The sequence below is a fragment of the Molossus molossus genome, unplaced genomic scaffold (genome assembly GCF_014108415.1).
Source record: "Molossus molossus isolate mMolMol1 unplaced genomic scaffold, mMolMol1.p scaffold_m16_p_8, whole genome shotgun sequence".
In the NCBI taxonomy this organism is placed as follows: Eukaryota; Metazoa; Chordata; class Mammalia; order Chiroptera; family Molossidae; genus Molossus; species Molossus molossus.
Window position 1 is genome coordinate 18,489,862 of NW_023425402.1, and position 17,040 is coordinate 18,506,901.

Genomic DNA, 17,040 nt, shown 5'->3' on the forward strand with positions numbered 1-17,040 from the left:
GGACCATATACTCCCAGGAGCTTTCTGGACTCAGGTTGCTTGGGGCTCTTCCCTCTGGCACCACGGAGGCGTTTCCAGGTAACCAGTGGCTCGGGATGACCTAAGCAAGAGTCTTATTTTTTTTTCAAATTAAAATGATGCTCTCTTTCAGCCAGTTTGTTTACTTTTCTCAGAATAAACACCTGAACTTTGGATTTCCCTTATCTTTGTAGGTGGAATTTTGTGACCCTCTATGTATGAGATAAGAAATCCATATTTTTTGCACAGCTAAGTCAACATTATCCAGACTAGACAAACTCAACCATATGCTTGTGGCTGCTTTTACTGCAAATGGAAAACACAACCAGTGGTGTTTATCTCTCTCCTCAAAAGATATATATATATACACACAAGCAATTGGAACCCAAATTAAAAAAGAAAAAATACTGACAAGGAGAAAAGATGAATGAATGTATTGATTTAATTATTGAAGCATTTAAATTTCCTTTACAAAAATGATATATGATTTAGTGGGGGAAAAGAATAGATTGAAATCAAAAGAACCTCATTCTGGCTTAGCCTCCAGCACCGATTATCTATGCAAACTTCAAGTCATTTGTTTTCCTTGGTCTTCAAATTCTTTATATGTAAAGAGAGAATTAAAGTGTATCATCTTATAAAAATTCTGAGTTTATATACATGTAGAAAATATGAAAGAAAAATGCTATGTGTATGTGTGTATATGTATGCTTATATATGCATCTTAGTTTCTTATGAGAAAGCAAATTATAAACAAGGAGGCTGAAATAGGCCGTACGTAAGGTCCCGTTCTATGCTGACATCATCTATTTCTAGCATTTAAAACGCTCATATCTTCACTCCTTCATCCAAGGCAACTAAGCGGTGGGAATTTGCTAGATATGCAAATTCTCAGGCCTCACCCGGACTTCCAGAGTGAAGGCCAGTGGGGGCGCTCAGCCACCTGTGTTGCAATGGGCCCCGCAGGTGACTCGGAACTGCGCCAAAATGAGAGAACCACTGCGTTCCCAGGGGAGAACCCGAGGCTTGAGCCACAGGCAGAAGTGAAGAACCAGTAATTAAAGATGAAAAACACAAAACAAAACAAAGGATAGTCTACAGAGAACTTGGGTGAGAGGTGGTAGGCCCTGCGTTTGGGGAGACAGAGCGGGGGCCCAGGGTCACGGTACTTAGGGTAGCGGGGGGCCGGCTGGCGAATCCGGAGCGGCAGCCCCGTCAGCAGCAGCCACCTGCTCCCGGCTACGTCGTTGTCCTCTGCGGCCCTTTCTGCTGCTCTGCCGGGGACTGCTGGCTTCCGAACCCTTCCCCTGCGGTGGAGCCCAAGGAGGCTCACTCCCCGTCAGGGCCTCGGGGACCCCCACCCCCAGTTCTCGACTCTGTAGAAACGCGAGCGTCAAGGCTTCTCAGGCCTCCCCACAGCCGAGGTTCTCCCGATCCCCGTTTCCATCTCTTCGCTGACACTTCAGGAGTTCGGGTGTGTTCAGGGCAAGGAAGCAGCCCCCGGAGCCGCTGGGCTGGAGGCGAAGCCGGCCGGGGAGGCGGCCGGGGTGAGAATGAGCCGGTGGAAGGCACAAGGCAGGAAGTCCGCGCGCACGCTCCGCAGGAGGCCGAGGGAGGCGGCGTTGTCGGCGCGCACGTGGCCCTGACACGGGAACCCCCGGCCGCGCAGCTTCCCGGCCAGCGTCAGGGCCACCAGCCGGCTGTAGCCTTTCCTGCGGTGCTCCGGCAGCGTGTAGCCGTGGCACATGGTGGCGAACTGGTCTGTGATGGACCAGGAGACGGGACTGCCCTCCTCGTCGCGCACACACACGCTGGGGAAGCAGGAGATGAGCTGGGCGATGTACCGCAGACACTGCTCGTTGCCGCCGCGCGACCACGTGCGGTTGAGCAGCTCGGCGTCCGCAACGCTCAGGTGGGTGAGTCGCGGGGGAGAAGTCCTCCTGCAAGACGACAGAAGACGTGCGCACTCAGGATCCTGCGCCTGCCAACAACCACTCGCCGTTCAAGACCCATTTAAAGGGAGAGACCCTCCCAGAGACAGGGCTTAACAAATACAAAGGCATTTTCAACGAATTCGATTCCATCTCTCCCCCGTTTACAAACATCTTTCAGGACTTCATGTCTGATAGGACGAAATACTCATTATTTCAAACTTAAGTCTCTCCTTCTAATTTTATGCCCGGTTCTTTTTGTCCTCAGTATAGATTAAGGCGGATAAAACAATTCTCAGGCTCCCTCTAAGTCCTGATTTTATTGACACTTTCTCTGAAGCCTTGAAAAGACCAGATTCTTGGGCCCTTAATATTTTGGCTTACAAAAAAAAAAAAAAAAAAAAAAAAAAGATGTTTTAGGACAGAACTTCTATCTTTATGCATCCATGCCCAGAAAAATAAATACAAATTGCTAACATTTTAGGCATATGTCTATGCTCAAAAAATGCTAGTTGTTCCAGACCTTCCCCTAAAAGGTTTGGGAAAAGGTCTAACGTCTCATGGGATTAAGATAAAGAAAAAGATAAGAATTGGTGCAATGTCTAAGAGCCGAGGTGGGTTACTTGGTTGAAACCTTATGGGGCTGGTTGTGCTTCAGAATGTACTTTAGCTCCTGAAGTCACCAGTGCGGTGAGACCACCCCCAGGGACTGTTAAGAGATGGTAATGTCATTCTAGAAGTGATCTTCTTTATAAAGCACACATTTGTGTTTTTGTTTCATTAGTGGTTCTGCAGCGTTAGCTCACATGCCAGGCATCCCGTGGGCTCTGGGACAACTGCTTAACCCCTAAGCAGGGGTAAAAAGGGAATAAATATTCTATGGCTTCATAGCGTTTTGCATTGAATTTTTTTAAAGTGAACTTTAAACAAGACAAAGAAGCCTCAGACAGAAATTTCAGTGTTAATAAAAACATTGTTAAGCCCAGCCAGTGTGGCTCAGTGGTTGAACCTTGACCGATGAAAAAATTAAAAAAAAAAACAACCAAAACATCGTTAGGGCATGCCAAGTGTTTTAGTAGTTATGCTAGAGACTATGACCTTGTATCTGAAGGGCATGGTACCCAAAACAGAGGGTATACACATTTGGGTAATGACTTTGTAAAGACAAATTGTCTAACTTCCTATGCAGAAGGGCGCAATTTAAGTAAAAAACCCGATTTTAAAAGGTCCGAACGGGGATAGAGGAAAGTTTTAAATAACATCTCAGGGATATGATAGTAAAGAGACTGTGGGAAACTCTAAAACTCTAAAGGACAAATAGCCTTTGTTCTTTAACAAAAAGTAATGTAAGAAATATGAAAGACGAGAGGGGAAACTGTATGACAAAAGAAACTTGAGACATTAACCAATTGCAATGTATGAACCTTATTTAGATTCTTATTCAAAACAAACTGCCAAGGATATGATGATAATTTGGGAAGTGTGACTACTGACTGGTTACTTTACTTTAAGGAGATATTGTTAATGCAGTGTAAGGTGTTGTGCAGAAAAGAGTTAAGACAGCAGGCTTGAGGCCACGATCTACAAAGGCCTGTTTGCCAGGTTGGCCCTTGGCTGGTGTCCAGCAGTTTGAATTTCCAGAGGGGCCCTGCCGTTCCCAGAACTGGTAGGAGTGGCTCACTGTGCCCGGCTGTTTGTACAATCGATGTGGTTTATGCTGAACACCTGCTTTCCTTCTGGGAGTCTAGGAAATTGGTATATGCTAGGCAGAGGGTGCCTCCAATAAAAATCCTAACATGTTGTCACAACTTATCGCTGGGGAAATTAAGAGTGTCCAGTGTGATTCTGCTGGGAGAAGACTCTGGGACACTTGTGCCTGGTTTCCTCTGGACATTACCAATGCACCTGTTTCCTTTGCTGATTTTTTTTTTTTTTTTTATCCTCACCCGAGGATATTTTTCCATTTTTTGTACAGATAGAGTGGGAGGGAGAGAGAGGAAGGGAGAGAGAGAGAGAAACATCGACGTGAAGGGACACATCGAGTGGCTGCCACCCGCACGACCAACCAGTGCCGGGGACAAACTGCAACCGAAGTACGTGCCCTTAGCGGGAACCGAACCCCGGTCTCTCCGGACCGCAGGCCGACGCTCTAACTGCTGAGCCAAACTGGCCAGGGCTCCTTTGCTGATTTTGATTTGTATTCTTGTGTTGTAATAAATCACAGCCATGACGATATATATTGAGTCCTGCGAGTCTTCCTAGCCAATCACTGCACCTGTCACAGAAGTGATATTAGTAATGTATAAGAATCCTTATCTTTGGGAGATGTATATTAGAATGTTGAAGAACAATGGGGCCCTGGCCGGTTTGGCTCAGTGGTTAGAGCATTGGCCTGCGGTCCAGAGAGACCCGGGTTCAGTTCCCGCTAAGGGCATGTACCTCACTTGCAGTTTGTCCCCACCCCGGTTGGGGTCGTGTGGGTGGCAACCAGTGTCTCTCTCACATTGATATTTCTCTCTCTCTCCCTTTTTCTCTCCCTCTCACTCTATGCAAAAATGTCCTCTGGGGAGGATAAAAAAAAAAAAAAAAAGAACAATGGGATAATGTTTGGTAAATTTTCTTTAGAATAATCCAGGGGATGGAAAGAGTGGAGGGAGGTATGGATGAAACACGACGACCCATAGATTGATGGGAAGGTTCATTATACTACTCTCACAATCTTTTGTTTGCATTTGAAAATCTTTATAACTGAAAAAAATAAAAATGAAGTTCAGTGGCTTTATGTAACGTAATGTGTCCATTCTTCCTTGGGTTTAGTCTTGTTTTGTTCAATAATTCCTTCAACATATTCCGTGGAAGTGAAGAAAACTAACATTCACCGAGGTAGGTACTTTTCATGTATCATGATTCATTTGTTTATGAAAAACAGGTAAGAAAGCTATTACAGATTAATTTTCCAGAAGAAGAAATTGATCGAGGCTCAGAAAGATTGTGCAGAGGGGAAAGTAACTAGTAAATAGCAGAACAGGTCCTCCAAAATAAGAAGAAATTAAGAATGCAGACATGAACCAACAAATGTTTTGAAGGACTGGATTCTGGAACAGACTTTGTGGGATTTATTTTCTGGCTCTACAGTTTACTCCTGTGGGTTGCTTTGTTCAGAAAGAGAATGATAGTAGTACTTCTTGATAGGGTTGTGGAAATGTATTCAAGTGGTCATGTATTTGAAACATATAGTGCCTGGCCTGTAAGAGCTGCACACGAGTCAGTTTCTTACCCCTGTCCCTGGAAAAACAAAACAATAATCAACCACCTTGGGCTTAGACAACAGAGGTCACTTAGAATTGTTTGGGGAAGGAGGACAGTAAGGAATGATTTTTCTGTGCGTACTGTGAACATACGGGACCCCTGAGTTCATTTATCACTATGGACAAAGATTCTGATTTGATTTTTGCAGGACATTATGAGCTGCCGAGCACAGCAGAAAGGAGAAGAGTAAACACACACACACAACAGACTCAAGTTTAGATTCAAAAGCCCAAATTCAAGGTACCTAAATATCCCTTAAGGATACTAAGTATTCCAGGTACCACTCTTGGTACATTTATAGCAGAAAGTCCTACCCCAAATGCAGAAACTTGATTTACATACAGGAAACTGGTGTCCAGCTGAGTTGAAACAGGAGAAAAATGAACCGCCTTGAAGGAAGTTAGCTTGACATCCAACTGCTTCGAGGTGGCAACAGCTTTGGAAACGTCACATAACTCACTTTGCAGCCCTGCGTATGGAAAGACATAATGACAAATATAAGCATTTTACTTGAAAATGCAGAAAGGAAACCTGTTGCAGTATTTTTAAATTTATTATCATCAGTACCACCAGTTTGCCACCGTGGATTATCCTCACCACTGTGCATGTACACATGAATTATTATAACTAATAATTTGATTGTATTTGATTTTCAAACTTTGTGCAAGATTTTCAAATTCCCATCCTGTGGTCCATGGTGATCATGCTCTTCCATGGAATTTTCTGATACAGCTATCCCTTAGGAATTTGGGATTTCTTGTGGGAATTTTTATTTCTCTGACTTCTCAGACTGATTAGGGAAAGAGATGTTTTATAGCTCCAAAAGGCTGTGATCTTCCATACAGCAGGGAGTGTAAAAGAGCTTAGATTTATTTGGCCTGGAATTCTCCCTTCCAGCCTCTTGTCCTAATGCTCAGTACAGAAATAGCCAGTATAAACTCAGGGTCGGTGAGATGTATCCTGAGTGTCGCTCACCCAGGTTCCACGCGTGTATCTTAGCTGTACTGTATTATCTGTAAATCTGTATCCAGTATGTGCATATCAAGCACTGTCGTGGGCACTGCTTCACAGTGGGATATAAGAAAGGTTTTGTTTTCTCTGATCTCTAGAGCCTACAGCGTGGTAGGGTAGCTTCTCTTTACTTAGAACTGACTTGCGTTGCTTCTCCAAATCCCCATTTGCTCTGTCCTTTCCAGTCTGGGTCCTGACGGATTGAATCCTCTGGAAACTGACTTTCTCACTTCCTTCCATGTCTGATGGATTGTTTCCTCCACCTAGTACGTCACCCTCTTGAATAATACATGACTGGGAAGTTGTGTTGAACTCAGTCTGATATCTATCTGAGCCTTGGCTCCTCCCTCAGAGAGTTAAGTCTAAGAAAAGATAGGTAGGTCTTCAAGTTAATACTATTAAAATTAAAGATGCCATGAGTAGCATCCCATATTATAACACGGAATTAGATCTAATTAATTCAAAATACTACCTACAGAGAAAATAGGTAGTGCCACCCAAAGGTAAGGATGGTAGTTCAAATAGAATTTCTTTCTCCTAAATTAGATTGAACCAATTCTTTCTAAAAGTCAGATTAGCCCTAGCTGGGTAGCTCAGTTGGTTAGAGTGTCATCCTGATATGCCAAGGTTGTGGGTTTGATCCCTGCTCAGTACTCATACAAGAAGCAACCAATGAATGCATCAATAAGTGGAACAACAAATCAATGTTTTTCTCTTTCTCTCTCTAAAATCAATACATAAAAATTTAAAAGTTAGATTAACATTTCTTTAAAAAAAAACTTTTAAAGTTATAAGATATAATAGATACAGAAAACTGCATAAACAAATTTGTAGCTTAATCAATTATATATCTTAACTACATACCACTAAAGCCTCAAAATAGAATTGTATTAGCCACCTTCTATTTACCACTCTCCCAATCACAATTCCTTGTTTTGCCTCTAAAAATAACCACTATCATAGTTTTTATGAGAATCACTTACTAAAAAAAATTTTTTTTTCTTTATTGATTTTAGAGAGACGAAGGGAGAGGGAGAGAGAGGTAGAAACATTGATGAGAGAGAACATAGATTGGCCGCCTCCTGCATGCCCCCGACTGGGGACTGGGCCCACAACCTGGGCATGTGCCCTGACTGGGAATCGAACCGGTGACCTCTTGGTGCATGGGTCACTGCTCAACCACTGAGCCATACTGCCGGGCTCACTTACTTTTTTCTTTATTGTTTTATTTATCAAAGTGTGCATCCTTAAAAACTATAGTTTGACTTTACCAATTCTTTTTGTCTTATAAATCTTTTGATCCACGGGTTTTTTTTTTGTTTTGTTTTTTTTTTAAATCCCCACCTCCCCTTCTAAAAATATTTCAATTTATTTGTTCAAGAATCCAGGTGTTTGCTGGGTAGAGTTTCTATAGTCTGGATTTTGCTGATATTCTCTCTCTCTCTCTCTGCAAAAAAGCCTGGCCCGTCTGGGTAGCTGTATCCTTTTCCATTTCCTGCCCTTTGCACGGCAATCAAAGGAGTTTGGCTCCTCCTAGTAGGTTAGTGGATTAACCCGGACTGAATATTGTTTATGGTTGGCTCTTAGATGAAAAATGACAAAGGCATTTCCGCGCTGTCACTCCGGACGCGCAGCACGACGCTGCACACCCTGACGCTTGGTCTGTCCAGCAGCCCGACTCGGAGCTCGGACTGCACCTGCGCGCGGCAAAGGCTGCAACACAAACGGCAGTAAGTAGACTTTTGGAGTCGTTCAAAGAGTGAACACTTACGGCAGTGCATAGGCTTTGGATGAGAGCTGGGAATGTTATGAAAACAGCACCTTTTTAGCGGCTCTGGTTATGAAGAGTAAAGATACTGATGACTCCTTAGAAGCTCTTCAATTTTCCAAGCAGGTCACAGTTATTACCACAGACGCCTATAGCCCAGAGACCACATCAAATGACGCCTGCCCTGACCTACATGCACCACTCCGGCTATGTTAGGTGCTACTAACTCACATTCATCACCTCCAAGCCTTCAGGAAGGGTGAGTGAGTCCCTCTAAAAGGCTATAACTGACTCAGGGTTATCAGCTTAGCCTTTTGGAAAAAGAATATTGGCAATTATGAGGATGTTCTCTCCATAATGATGGATTCAGGTGATCTGAATATAGTAGGCCTATAGCACCAATATCCACCCAATTACTGCCATGATTTTTTTTATCCTCACCCAAGGACACTTTTTTGCATTTATCTTCAGATAGGGAGGAAGGGAGAGAAACATCATGCGTGAGAGACTCATTGACTGGTTGCCACCTACACAACCCCAACAGGGGCTTGGGAGGAACTGCAACCCATGTGGGTGCCCTTAGTGGAAACCGAACCCAGGACTCTCTGGTCCGCAGGCGATACTCTAACCACTGAGCAAAACCGGCCAGGGCACTACCATGATTCTTTACATCAAGGAAGAGGTGTACTCATTTCCACATTAAAGTAATACTGGTGAGAAACATTTTCTGAATTGGCCAAGCAAGTGGTAGAATCATGTCTCCCTCTAACCAGAGAAACTAGGGTAAATCTGTAAAGGAGAGGGCTAGTTGACAAGGTCTTTCTGAGCATTTGCAAATCGATTTTATACCACATCCCGAGTCCTTAGGTTATATGCATCGGTCCCTGTTTGTAGATGGACACAAGGTATTCCTTGTGAGAGGGCTTTAGCTGTTTGTGGCTAAAACTTTACCAAACTTGATACTTCTAACATAGGAATTCCTGCCTTCGTGTTAAAGGTCAAAGGAACTCATTTCACTGGGACAGTTATAGACAGTAACCTCATTGCCTGTATTAACCCCCAAACATTGTGAAAAGTTGAAAGAGTAAGTGATACTCTGAAGCTGAAACTGTCCATTCGAACTATCAGGAAATCTTAATCTGTTTATAACGTGGCCTATGTTCTTGCACTGGGATTGGTGGGCAAAGTTATTTTAAAAGACTGTACTAGCAAATGGTTGAGTAATAAAGAAAAAATATGCTGATACTGATATCCATATAACAATAGCAGTAAAAACATCACATAAAAGCATCCCTATTTATTTATTTATTTATTTATTTTATTGTTAATCCTCACCTGAGGATATTTTTCCATTGATATTTAGATAGAATGGAAGGGAGGAAGGGAGAGAGAAACATCAATGTGAGAGGGTCACTTTGGTTGCCTCCTGCCTGGGGCTGAGGCTCGAACCCAGGGCCCTTCCATCTGCAGGCCAATGCTCTAACTGCTGAGCCAAATCAGCCAGAGTGAAAAAGCAGCCCCATTTATTTATTTATTTATTATTATTATTATTATTATTATTTTTTATCCTCACCCGAGGATATTTTTCCATTTTTTGTACAGATAGAGTGGGAGGGAGAGAGAGGAAGAGAGAGAGAGTGAGAGAAACATCGACGTGAAGGGACACATCGAGTGACTGCCACCCGCACGACCAACCAGGGCCGGGGACAAACTGCAACCGAAGTACGTGCCCTTAGCAGGAACCGAACCCGGGTCTCTCAGGACCGCAGGCCAACGCTCTAACCGCTGAGCCAAACTGGCCAGGGCTTATTTATTATTATTTTTTTAATCCTCATCCGAGGACACTTTTCTCTTTATCTTCAGATAGAGTGATAGAGTGGGAGGGGGAGAGAGGGAGAAAAAGGGAGAGAGAGAAACATCGATGTGAGAGGGACACATCGACTAGTTACCTCCCACACTACCTCGACCAGGGCTGGGAACAAGCCTCAACCGAGGTACATGCCCTTGGCCAGAATCAAACCCGCGACTCACTCGTTCACAGGCCGATGCTCTACCACTGAGCCAAACCAGTCAGGCAAGCAGCCCCATTTAAACGGCCTCTAACTACCCCCAAAACCAAGCCTCATTTGGAGTAAAAATTAGTGTTCTTACAAAACTGTGATACATAAAGTGTATGGGTATGTATTTGTGCATGTGTGTGTATATACCCTATATGTGAAATATGTCTCATCTATCGATCTGATGGATATGACAAAGAGAATTTAATGATGACCTAGTATCTTGCACTTGACCTCACCTTGTATTTGAAAAACTTGGTCCCAGTTGATAACATCATGTTCCTCCAGCAGCCGCTGGTAAGCTCTGACATCCTTGTAGAACACAGCATAGGCATTGGTATAATGATCCAGGTCATCTGTCTCAGCCTGGGTCAGAAGACACAATCATGAAAACAAATCCTGGAGGTAACTGAAATCATGCATAGAGTAGATACCGTTAACTGTGCATGTCTAGATAATCTCCATTAGCAAAATTAGCCACCTGTAAACAATGGCTAAGTGAGAGGAAGGGAAAGCGCAGACATCTGGAGCCTTTGCTTGATTGTTTTTCCTAGTATTATGGAGGTTTTATGACATTCATTTTACATATTTCCAGGATTTTTAATTTATTTGTAAACATATAAATGATATAACTCAAGCGACCCCCTGATAAGAATAAATCAGACTCTCAGAACTTTCCTAATGTGGTCAGGGCAGCACATCTTTGATTCCTTGGGCCTCTCTTTGGTCTCAGAGGCAGAATGGGACAGATGCTGTCTTTTTCATGTTCTTCCATATTCACACTCATGAGCAAGGTCTAAGGAATCATCAACCCATTAGAAAAACTAGTATATACAAGTATGTATGCTTTATGCTTCTAGAGATTACAACACACTAAAGATACAGTTTATTGAATGCATTTAGACTAAAGGTTTTTCATATGTCTGATATTCTAAAGACAGTCAAATCAGAAGCTAATGATAAAATATTACTTTGTAAGCTAACATATATGGCTATGATGGCTTATGATATCCCCTTTACCTAGTCTTTTCTTTCTAGTTGATGCCAACTCTTACTTTTTTTTTTTTTTGCCTTTCAAAACTGTACCTCTTTCTGCCGCCGAGTGATAACAGCTTTGAAGTCTGGCCATGAATCCAATACCACTTCCTTTTGAAAGGGATTCCCACGATTGATGTTCATCACTGCTCCATACACCTGAGCCAGAGAACCCAGAGAGACAAGCCAGTGTCATCCCTAGCTGTTCGGTTGCGTAGTACCCTCTTTGACTCTTGTTCCATCGTAGAATGATGGCAGCCAGAGGGGAAATTATAAATATTCACACAACATGCACACATACAAACTCCCCCCTTGCTGTTTCATCAGGGCACATGAAAACAAAGTCTATGAAAGCCTAAGAAAACTCGCCTGACACTTAGCATTTTACAGTATAGCCATGAGAGGTACTAAATCAGGAGGCTTACTGGATGCATGCTAGGTACATTGGTCAGCAATAAATATTGAATGAATCAGAATCTCTTGTATGGATTAGGGCTCTTACATCTTTTAGACGTTCCACTGATACTGTTGATGCTCAGCTGCTTTTAAAGTCTATTATACTATCCAAAAATAACCTGTGAAATGCAACTATTCCTTGGACTCTGAACTACAATTAAACATCACTTGATGGTGACCCCCCCCCAATAAGCCAAAAACAACCCCCTGCATATCAGATTGGTGGGGCCAAGCTCTGTACGTATTCCTTGAGAGCTGTACCTATGTTCATTCATTGTTACATCCATGGAACCTGACAACCGATCAAAGCCTTTTTGACTAGACAATACTGAGTAGTAATTTTAAAGTTCTCTGTGACTTTTCACATTTTCTTCTCTACTAAGAATCAAAGATGTCTGTCCTACAAAACAACTTTCATATTTTATCTGTGTGCTTCTAGAGAGTGGTGGTGATGAGGAGGGCTGAGCTCTAGGTCAATGTACATAGCTGTATTTTTGTAAACAGATAAAAAGTGGAAACAATCTAAATGTCCACCAGAAGTGGAAAAAATAAGTCAGTTATGGCATATTCATACTCTGGACTACAAACAGCAACACAATGTTGAGCAGAAGAAGCTACATACAAAAAGATACTTCTGTGATCCAATGCAGGTTATATTAAAAAACACGCAAAACTAAATTATGGCTTTAGAAGTCAGGATCGTTGTTACTTTTGGGGAGCAGGGAAAGGTAGTGATTGGAAAGGAGTTTTGTGGGGGGCGGGGAGCAGCCTCTGTAGTAATGTGCTTTCTTGGAGTGGAGGTTATACAGGTAATCACTTTGTGAAAATTCTGAGCTGTATAAGCATGTTATGTGCACTTTCTAGTATATGCTTTATTTCAGTGAAAAAATTTAAATTATAAGGGCATTAGTACCTACACTTTACTTCTTTTATCACTTAGTTCGAATCACTCACCTCAATGCCTAGACCATTTTCCAGCTCTCTTTTGTTTTACCCAATCTGGGATCTCACTCAATTCTTCTCATAGAAGGTATTTTTCCCAATGAAGTCTGGTTGAGACTAATGTGTAACATGGATCACACTTAGTGAAAATCGAAGAGCTAAAGTAAACTGGAAGGGTAATGGCTTGTTCTGCTAATCGTAGTTCAACCTGACTTGTTCTGTTAACCATTAAATGCTGGGCTGCTGATCTCACATATACTACAGAGTAGTCAGTTTCTCAAAATGGAGCTTAAATATAATTGGAAAGTTTAGAAGGGTAAAAGGGAAAACTCTTTCCCATATTCAGATTCTGAAAGAAAAAACAACTTGTTTGCCAAAGATTCGGAACCAACCGCGAGATTTTGCATCGATGGAAAACAAACCAACCCTTCCAATAGTGTTGAGAGGAGAGGGGAAGTGGCCGGGGACAGTAATGATGCTGGAGAAATGAGCAGTTAGAGTTTGTGCAGGAAATTTGGAGAGATATTTAATTACTTTAACACTAAGGTGAGATGATAAAATGCACAGCCATAAACTCCAAATAATGGAAGAAGGGTGAACAACAAAACTACCTTTTCTTTCTTTCTTTTTCCCTAAAGGACATAGGGTAACTGAAGGGGTATTTTGAAAGTATTGTTAAAAAACCAAAGCCACGCCCGACCAGTGTGGCTCACTGGTGGAGCGTTGACCCATGCACCAGGAGGTCACTGGTTCGATTCCCGGTCAGGGCACATGCCCAGGTTGTGGGCCCAATCCCCAGTGGGGGGCATGCAGGAGGCGGCCAATTGATGTTCTCACTATTCAATGTTTCTATCTATCTCTCCCTTCCTCCCTCTCTAAAATCGATAAAGAAAAAATATTAAACAAATAAACAAACAAACAAAAAACCAAAGCCAGGCATTATACAGCAATTACTGAAGAAGGATAAGGAGATCCAGGCATAAAGAGACTCAGTGTATGGACAATGAGAAATTGGGAGTACCACGCTAAGCAGCTATTAAAGAGAAGATCATACAAAGAAGGCATTGATTTTTGCCTACAGGTTTCATTAATTTAATTTATTACTTCAAATGGGGTTATGAGAGGCAAACACTTCAAAGAGCACTCAATTTGGAACCCAAAAACCTGGATTTAAATCTGAACTCTAGCACTTAAAGATGGGATAGTGACTTAGTAACATCACCTGTAGAATTATAAATATCTGCCTATTCAGAGATATTACTATTGCAGAGGTAGTAATTAGTTTTTATGAAGTTCAAATGAGATCATATGAAAGATTTTAAAAAAATTATACATGCTATTCAGGTCAAGTCAACTAATCTGAATTCAGAAGTCTTTAAAAATAAGAGTTGAGCCATGGCCAGTTTGGCTCAGTGGTTGGAGTGTTGGCCCATAGACCAAAGAGTCACGGGTTCAATTCCGGTCAAGGGCATGTATCTTGGTTGCGGTTTGGTCCCTGGCCCTGGTCGGCGTAGTGCAGGAGGTAACCAATTGATGTGTCTCTCTCACATCAATGTTTCTCTTTCTCTCTCTCCCTCCCATTCAATCTGAAGATAAATGAAAAAATATCCTCGGGTGAGGATTAAAAATAATAATAATAAGATTTGAACAGACAAGGAATTAATAAATAATTATTGTACAAAGTTTTCAGTGACCAATCAACAACAGTTAATTGAGTAATTATTATGGGCAAAGCCCTTACCAAGCACAGTAGGAGGAATTAAAAAATAGGGGAAAAAATTGAACATCTTCGCCTAGGCATCTGGTAGCTATGTTGCTGTGGGAAAAGCAGTAGATAAGAAATCAGAGGAACTAAGGTTTGACTACTTGCTGTATTACCTTCTTTGAGCTTCAGTTTATTCATTTATAAAACGGGTTAATAAATCTTACAAAGTTGTCAGAAGGATAAAAAAATTGAAACTCTCTATATGCAAACATAATAATAATAATAATTATTATTATTAATTTTTTATCCTCACCCGAGGACATTTTTCCATTTTTTGTACAGATAGAGTGGGAGGGAGAGAGAGGAAGAGATAGAGAGAGAGAAACATCGATGTGAAAGGGACACATCGAGTGGCTGCCACCGCACGACCAACCAGGGCCGGGGACAAACTGCAACCGAAGTACATGCCCTTAGCGGGAACCGAACCCGGGTCTCTCCGGACCTCAGGCCGACGCTCTAACCGCTGAGCCAAACCGGCCAGGGCCAAACATAATAATTATTATACAGCCCTGGCCGGTTAGAGCATCAGCCCGTGGACCAATGAGTCTAGGGTTCGATTCCGGTCAAAGGCACGTACCTCAGTTGTGGTTCGTCCCCAGCTCTGGTCTGGTCATGCAGGAGGCAACCAGTTGATGTGGCTCTATCACGTTGATGTTTCTTTCTGTCTCTCCCTTCATCCGTCCCTCCCTCTCTCTTTATCTGATGATAAATAGAAAAGTATCTGCAGGTGAGGAATTAAAAACAAATTAATAATTATAATCCAAGAGCCCATCATTTGTCTTGATGATTATAGGATCTTTCAAGACGCTGTGAAGGTCACCAAAAACTTTTTAGGTCTCTCTGGTAAAAGCGTTAGTCAAATTCGTTGTCAAAGAAATGTAGCCAGTCACCTCAGCCCATTTATTTACCTCAATGACAGCATTCAAAACGGGAAAATTTAGTTTAGATCGTCCATTTGGTACTTTTTAGTTACATGGTCCCAAATTACCACTCTGATCTTCCCTCCCACATACAGTGTAAGCACAATCAATAAGGCAAGATGACTAGATTTAATCAACCTAGTAGAGAGCACTAGGATTTTCTTTGGATGGTTTTTGTTCAAAATTCAGTGTCAGTAAGGATTATCCAAGGTGTTTGTTAAACATACAGGTCCCTGGTCTCTCTCTTCAGAAACTCTGATTCTTGATGTCTGTTCTAGGTTAGCAGCAGCTGACACTGGAGAACCGCTGTTGTCGGGCTCTGCTCGAGAAACAGCCCTCAAAGACGATTTTAGTGCACTCTGCGTTTTTTCTCCAAGTGCTTAAATATTTCTAATCTTACATTTAGTTTTAATCTTTGATTAATGTCATCCACAGGAGTTATCAGCAAGTCCTCATGCACTTTGAGAAGACTTCAATAGGTGAAGTCTTGATGACTAACAAAGCCACTGAAACAACTTCAAAAATAAACAGAAAAAAATTTTTAAAACAAACAGAAAAAAAAAACCATGTATAACTAACCCCAAACTTCAGTTCCATTGTGTACCCAGGTCATGTTCTTACTGGCATTGCCACCTAGTCCATACCTTCTGCCATGTAAAAATATTTAGAACTTGAATTTACCTTAAAAACAATCTAGTCCAGCCTTGGCCGGTTTGGCTCAGCGGTTAGAGCGTTGGCCCACGGACCGGAGAATCCTGGGTTCGGTTCCCACTAAGGGCATGTACCTTGGTTGCAGTTCATCCCTGGCCCCTATTGGTCGTGTGGGTGGGGACCACTCGATGTGTCTCTCTCACATCGATGTTTCTCTCTCTCTCTCTTCTTCCCTATCTCCCTCCTGCTCTATCTGAGGATAAATGCAAAAATGTCCTCAGGTGAGGATAAAAAAAAGATAATAATCTAGTCCATCATCACCTAAATTTTCCTAGGAGTCATCTAGAGTGACTGTCAAGAATATAATTACCTGGGCCACATCCACAGTCCCCCAAGTCAGCCTCCAGCAGGTGGGGACTGGGAAGTTGTGTGTTTAACAAGTGGCCCCAGAGTCTTATCACCTAAAACTCTGGGAAACAGCCACCAGTCTGACATTATTTTCACAGATTAATACAATAAAGAAAGAAAAGAAAACTCCAATTTGTTGTACCTTGAGTGATTCAGGAAAGTGAGTCTTCAGCACTTTTTCTAGTATCAGTAACTTCGTAGAGCAGTTCAGCACCAACATCTCCTCCAAAGCTCGAGCAACTCCGCACCTAAGGAGAAACTTGAAGGCATACATTTAACTTTTGTCTGTTCACATTTGAACCCACCTGGTGATATCCTTGAGGTCCTGCTTTCCCCGCCTATCATTCTGCACGCCACGCTCCCTCTGCAGTGGGGAGAAGGAAGGCGGGAGGCACTGCGTGGGTTAGTCAGAGAGCACTGACCAATGGAAAGTGTTAATGACCTGTTCCTGGAAAGATGTATCTACACCGGGTTAAGTCTCCCTCGTTTGCACACTCATTGCGCTCTGAACTCCTCCTTCAGGAGACAACAGCAGTTGTAAATTTACACTTACCAGTGTTTTCTTTGATTGAAGTCTTTCTCAAGTAGACTGTGAGATGCACAAAGGAAGGGCCATGTCTGTTTTGTGCTCCACTGTCTCCCCAGCACCCAGCACAAGGCTGGGCACATAGCAACGGACATTCTAAATAGTTGTTGAATGGCTGGCATGAAGCTCAGGGTAAGAATCTTCACAAGGTGGGACAAAGGCTTGAGTGGCTCAGGTATCGGG

The 17,040-nt window shown here is 42.4% G+C and overlaps 1 protein-coding gene across 1 annotated transcript; it reads right to left on the minus strand.

Moving 5' to 3' along the window:
• Positions 1–1,498: 1,498 nt before the first annotated feature.
• On the minus strand, positions 1,499–16,491 carry GLYATL3 (glycine-N-acyltransferase like 3). The gene is made up of 5 exons (XM_036248704.1): positions 16,414–16,491; positions 11,181–11,288; positions 10,334–10,460; positions 5,601–5,727; positions 1,499–1,958 (listed from the first exon to the last, which is right to left on the minus strand). The coding sequence occupies exons 1-5, from the start codon at positions 16,489–16,491 to the stop codon at positions 1,499–1,501; spliced, it is 900 nt and encodes a 299-aa protein (XP_036104597.1).
• Between the last annotated feature and the right edge of the window lie 549 nt (positions 16,492–17,040).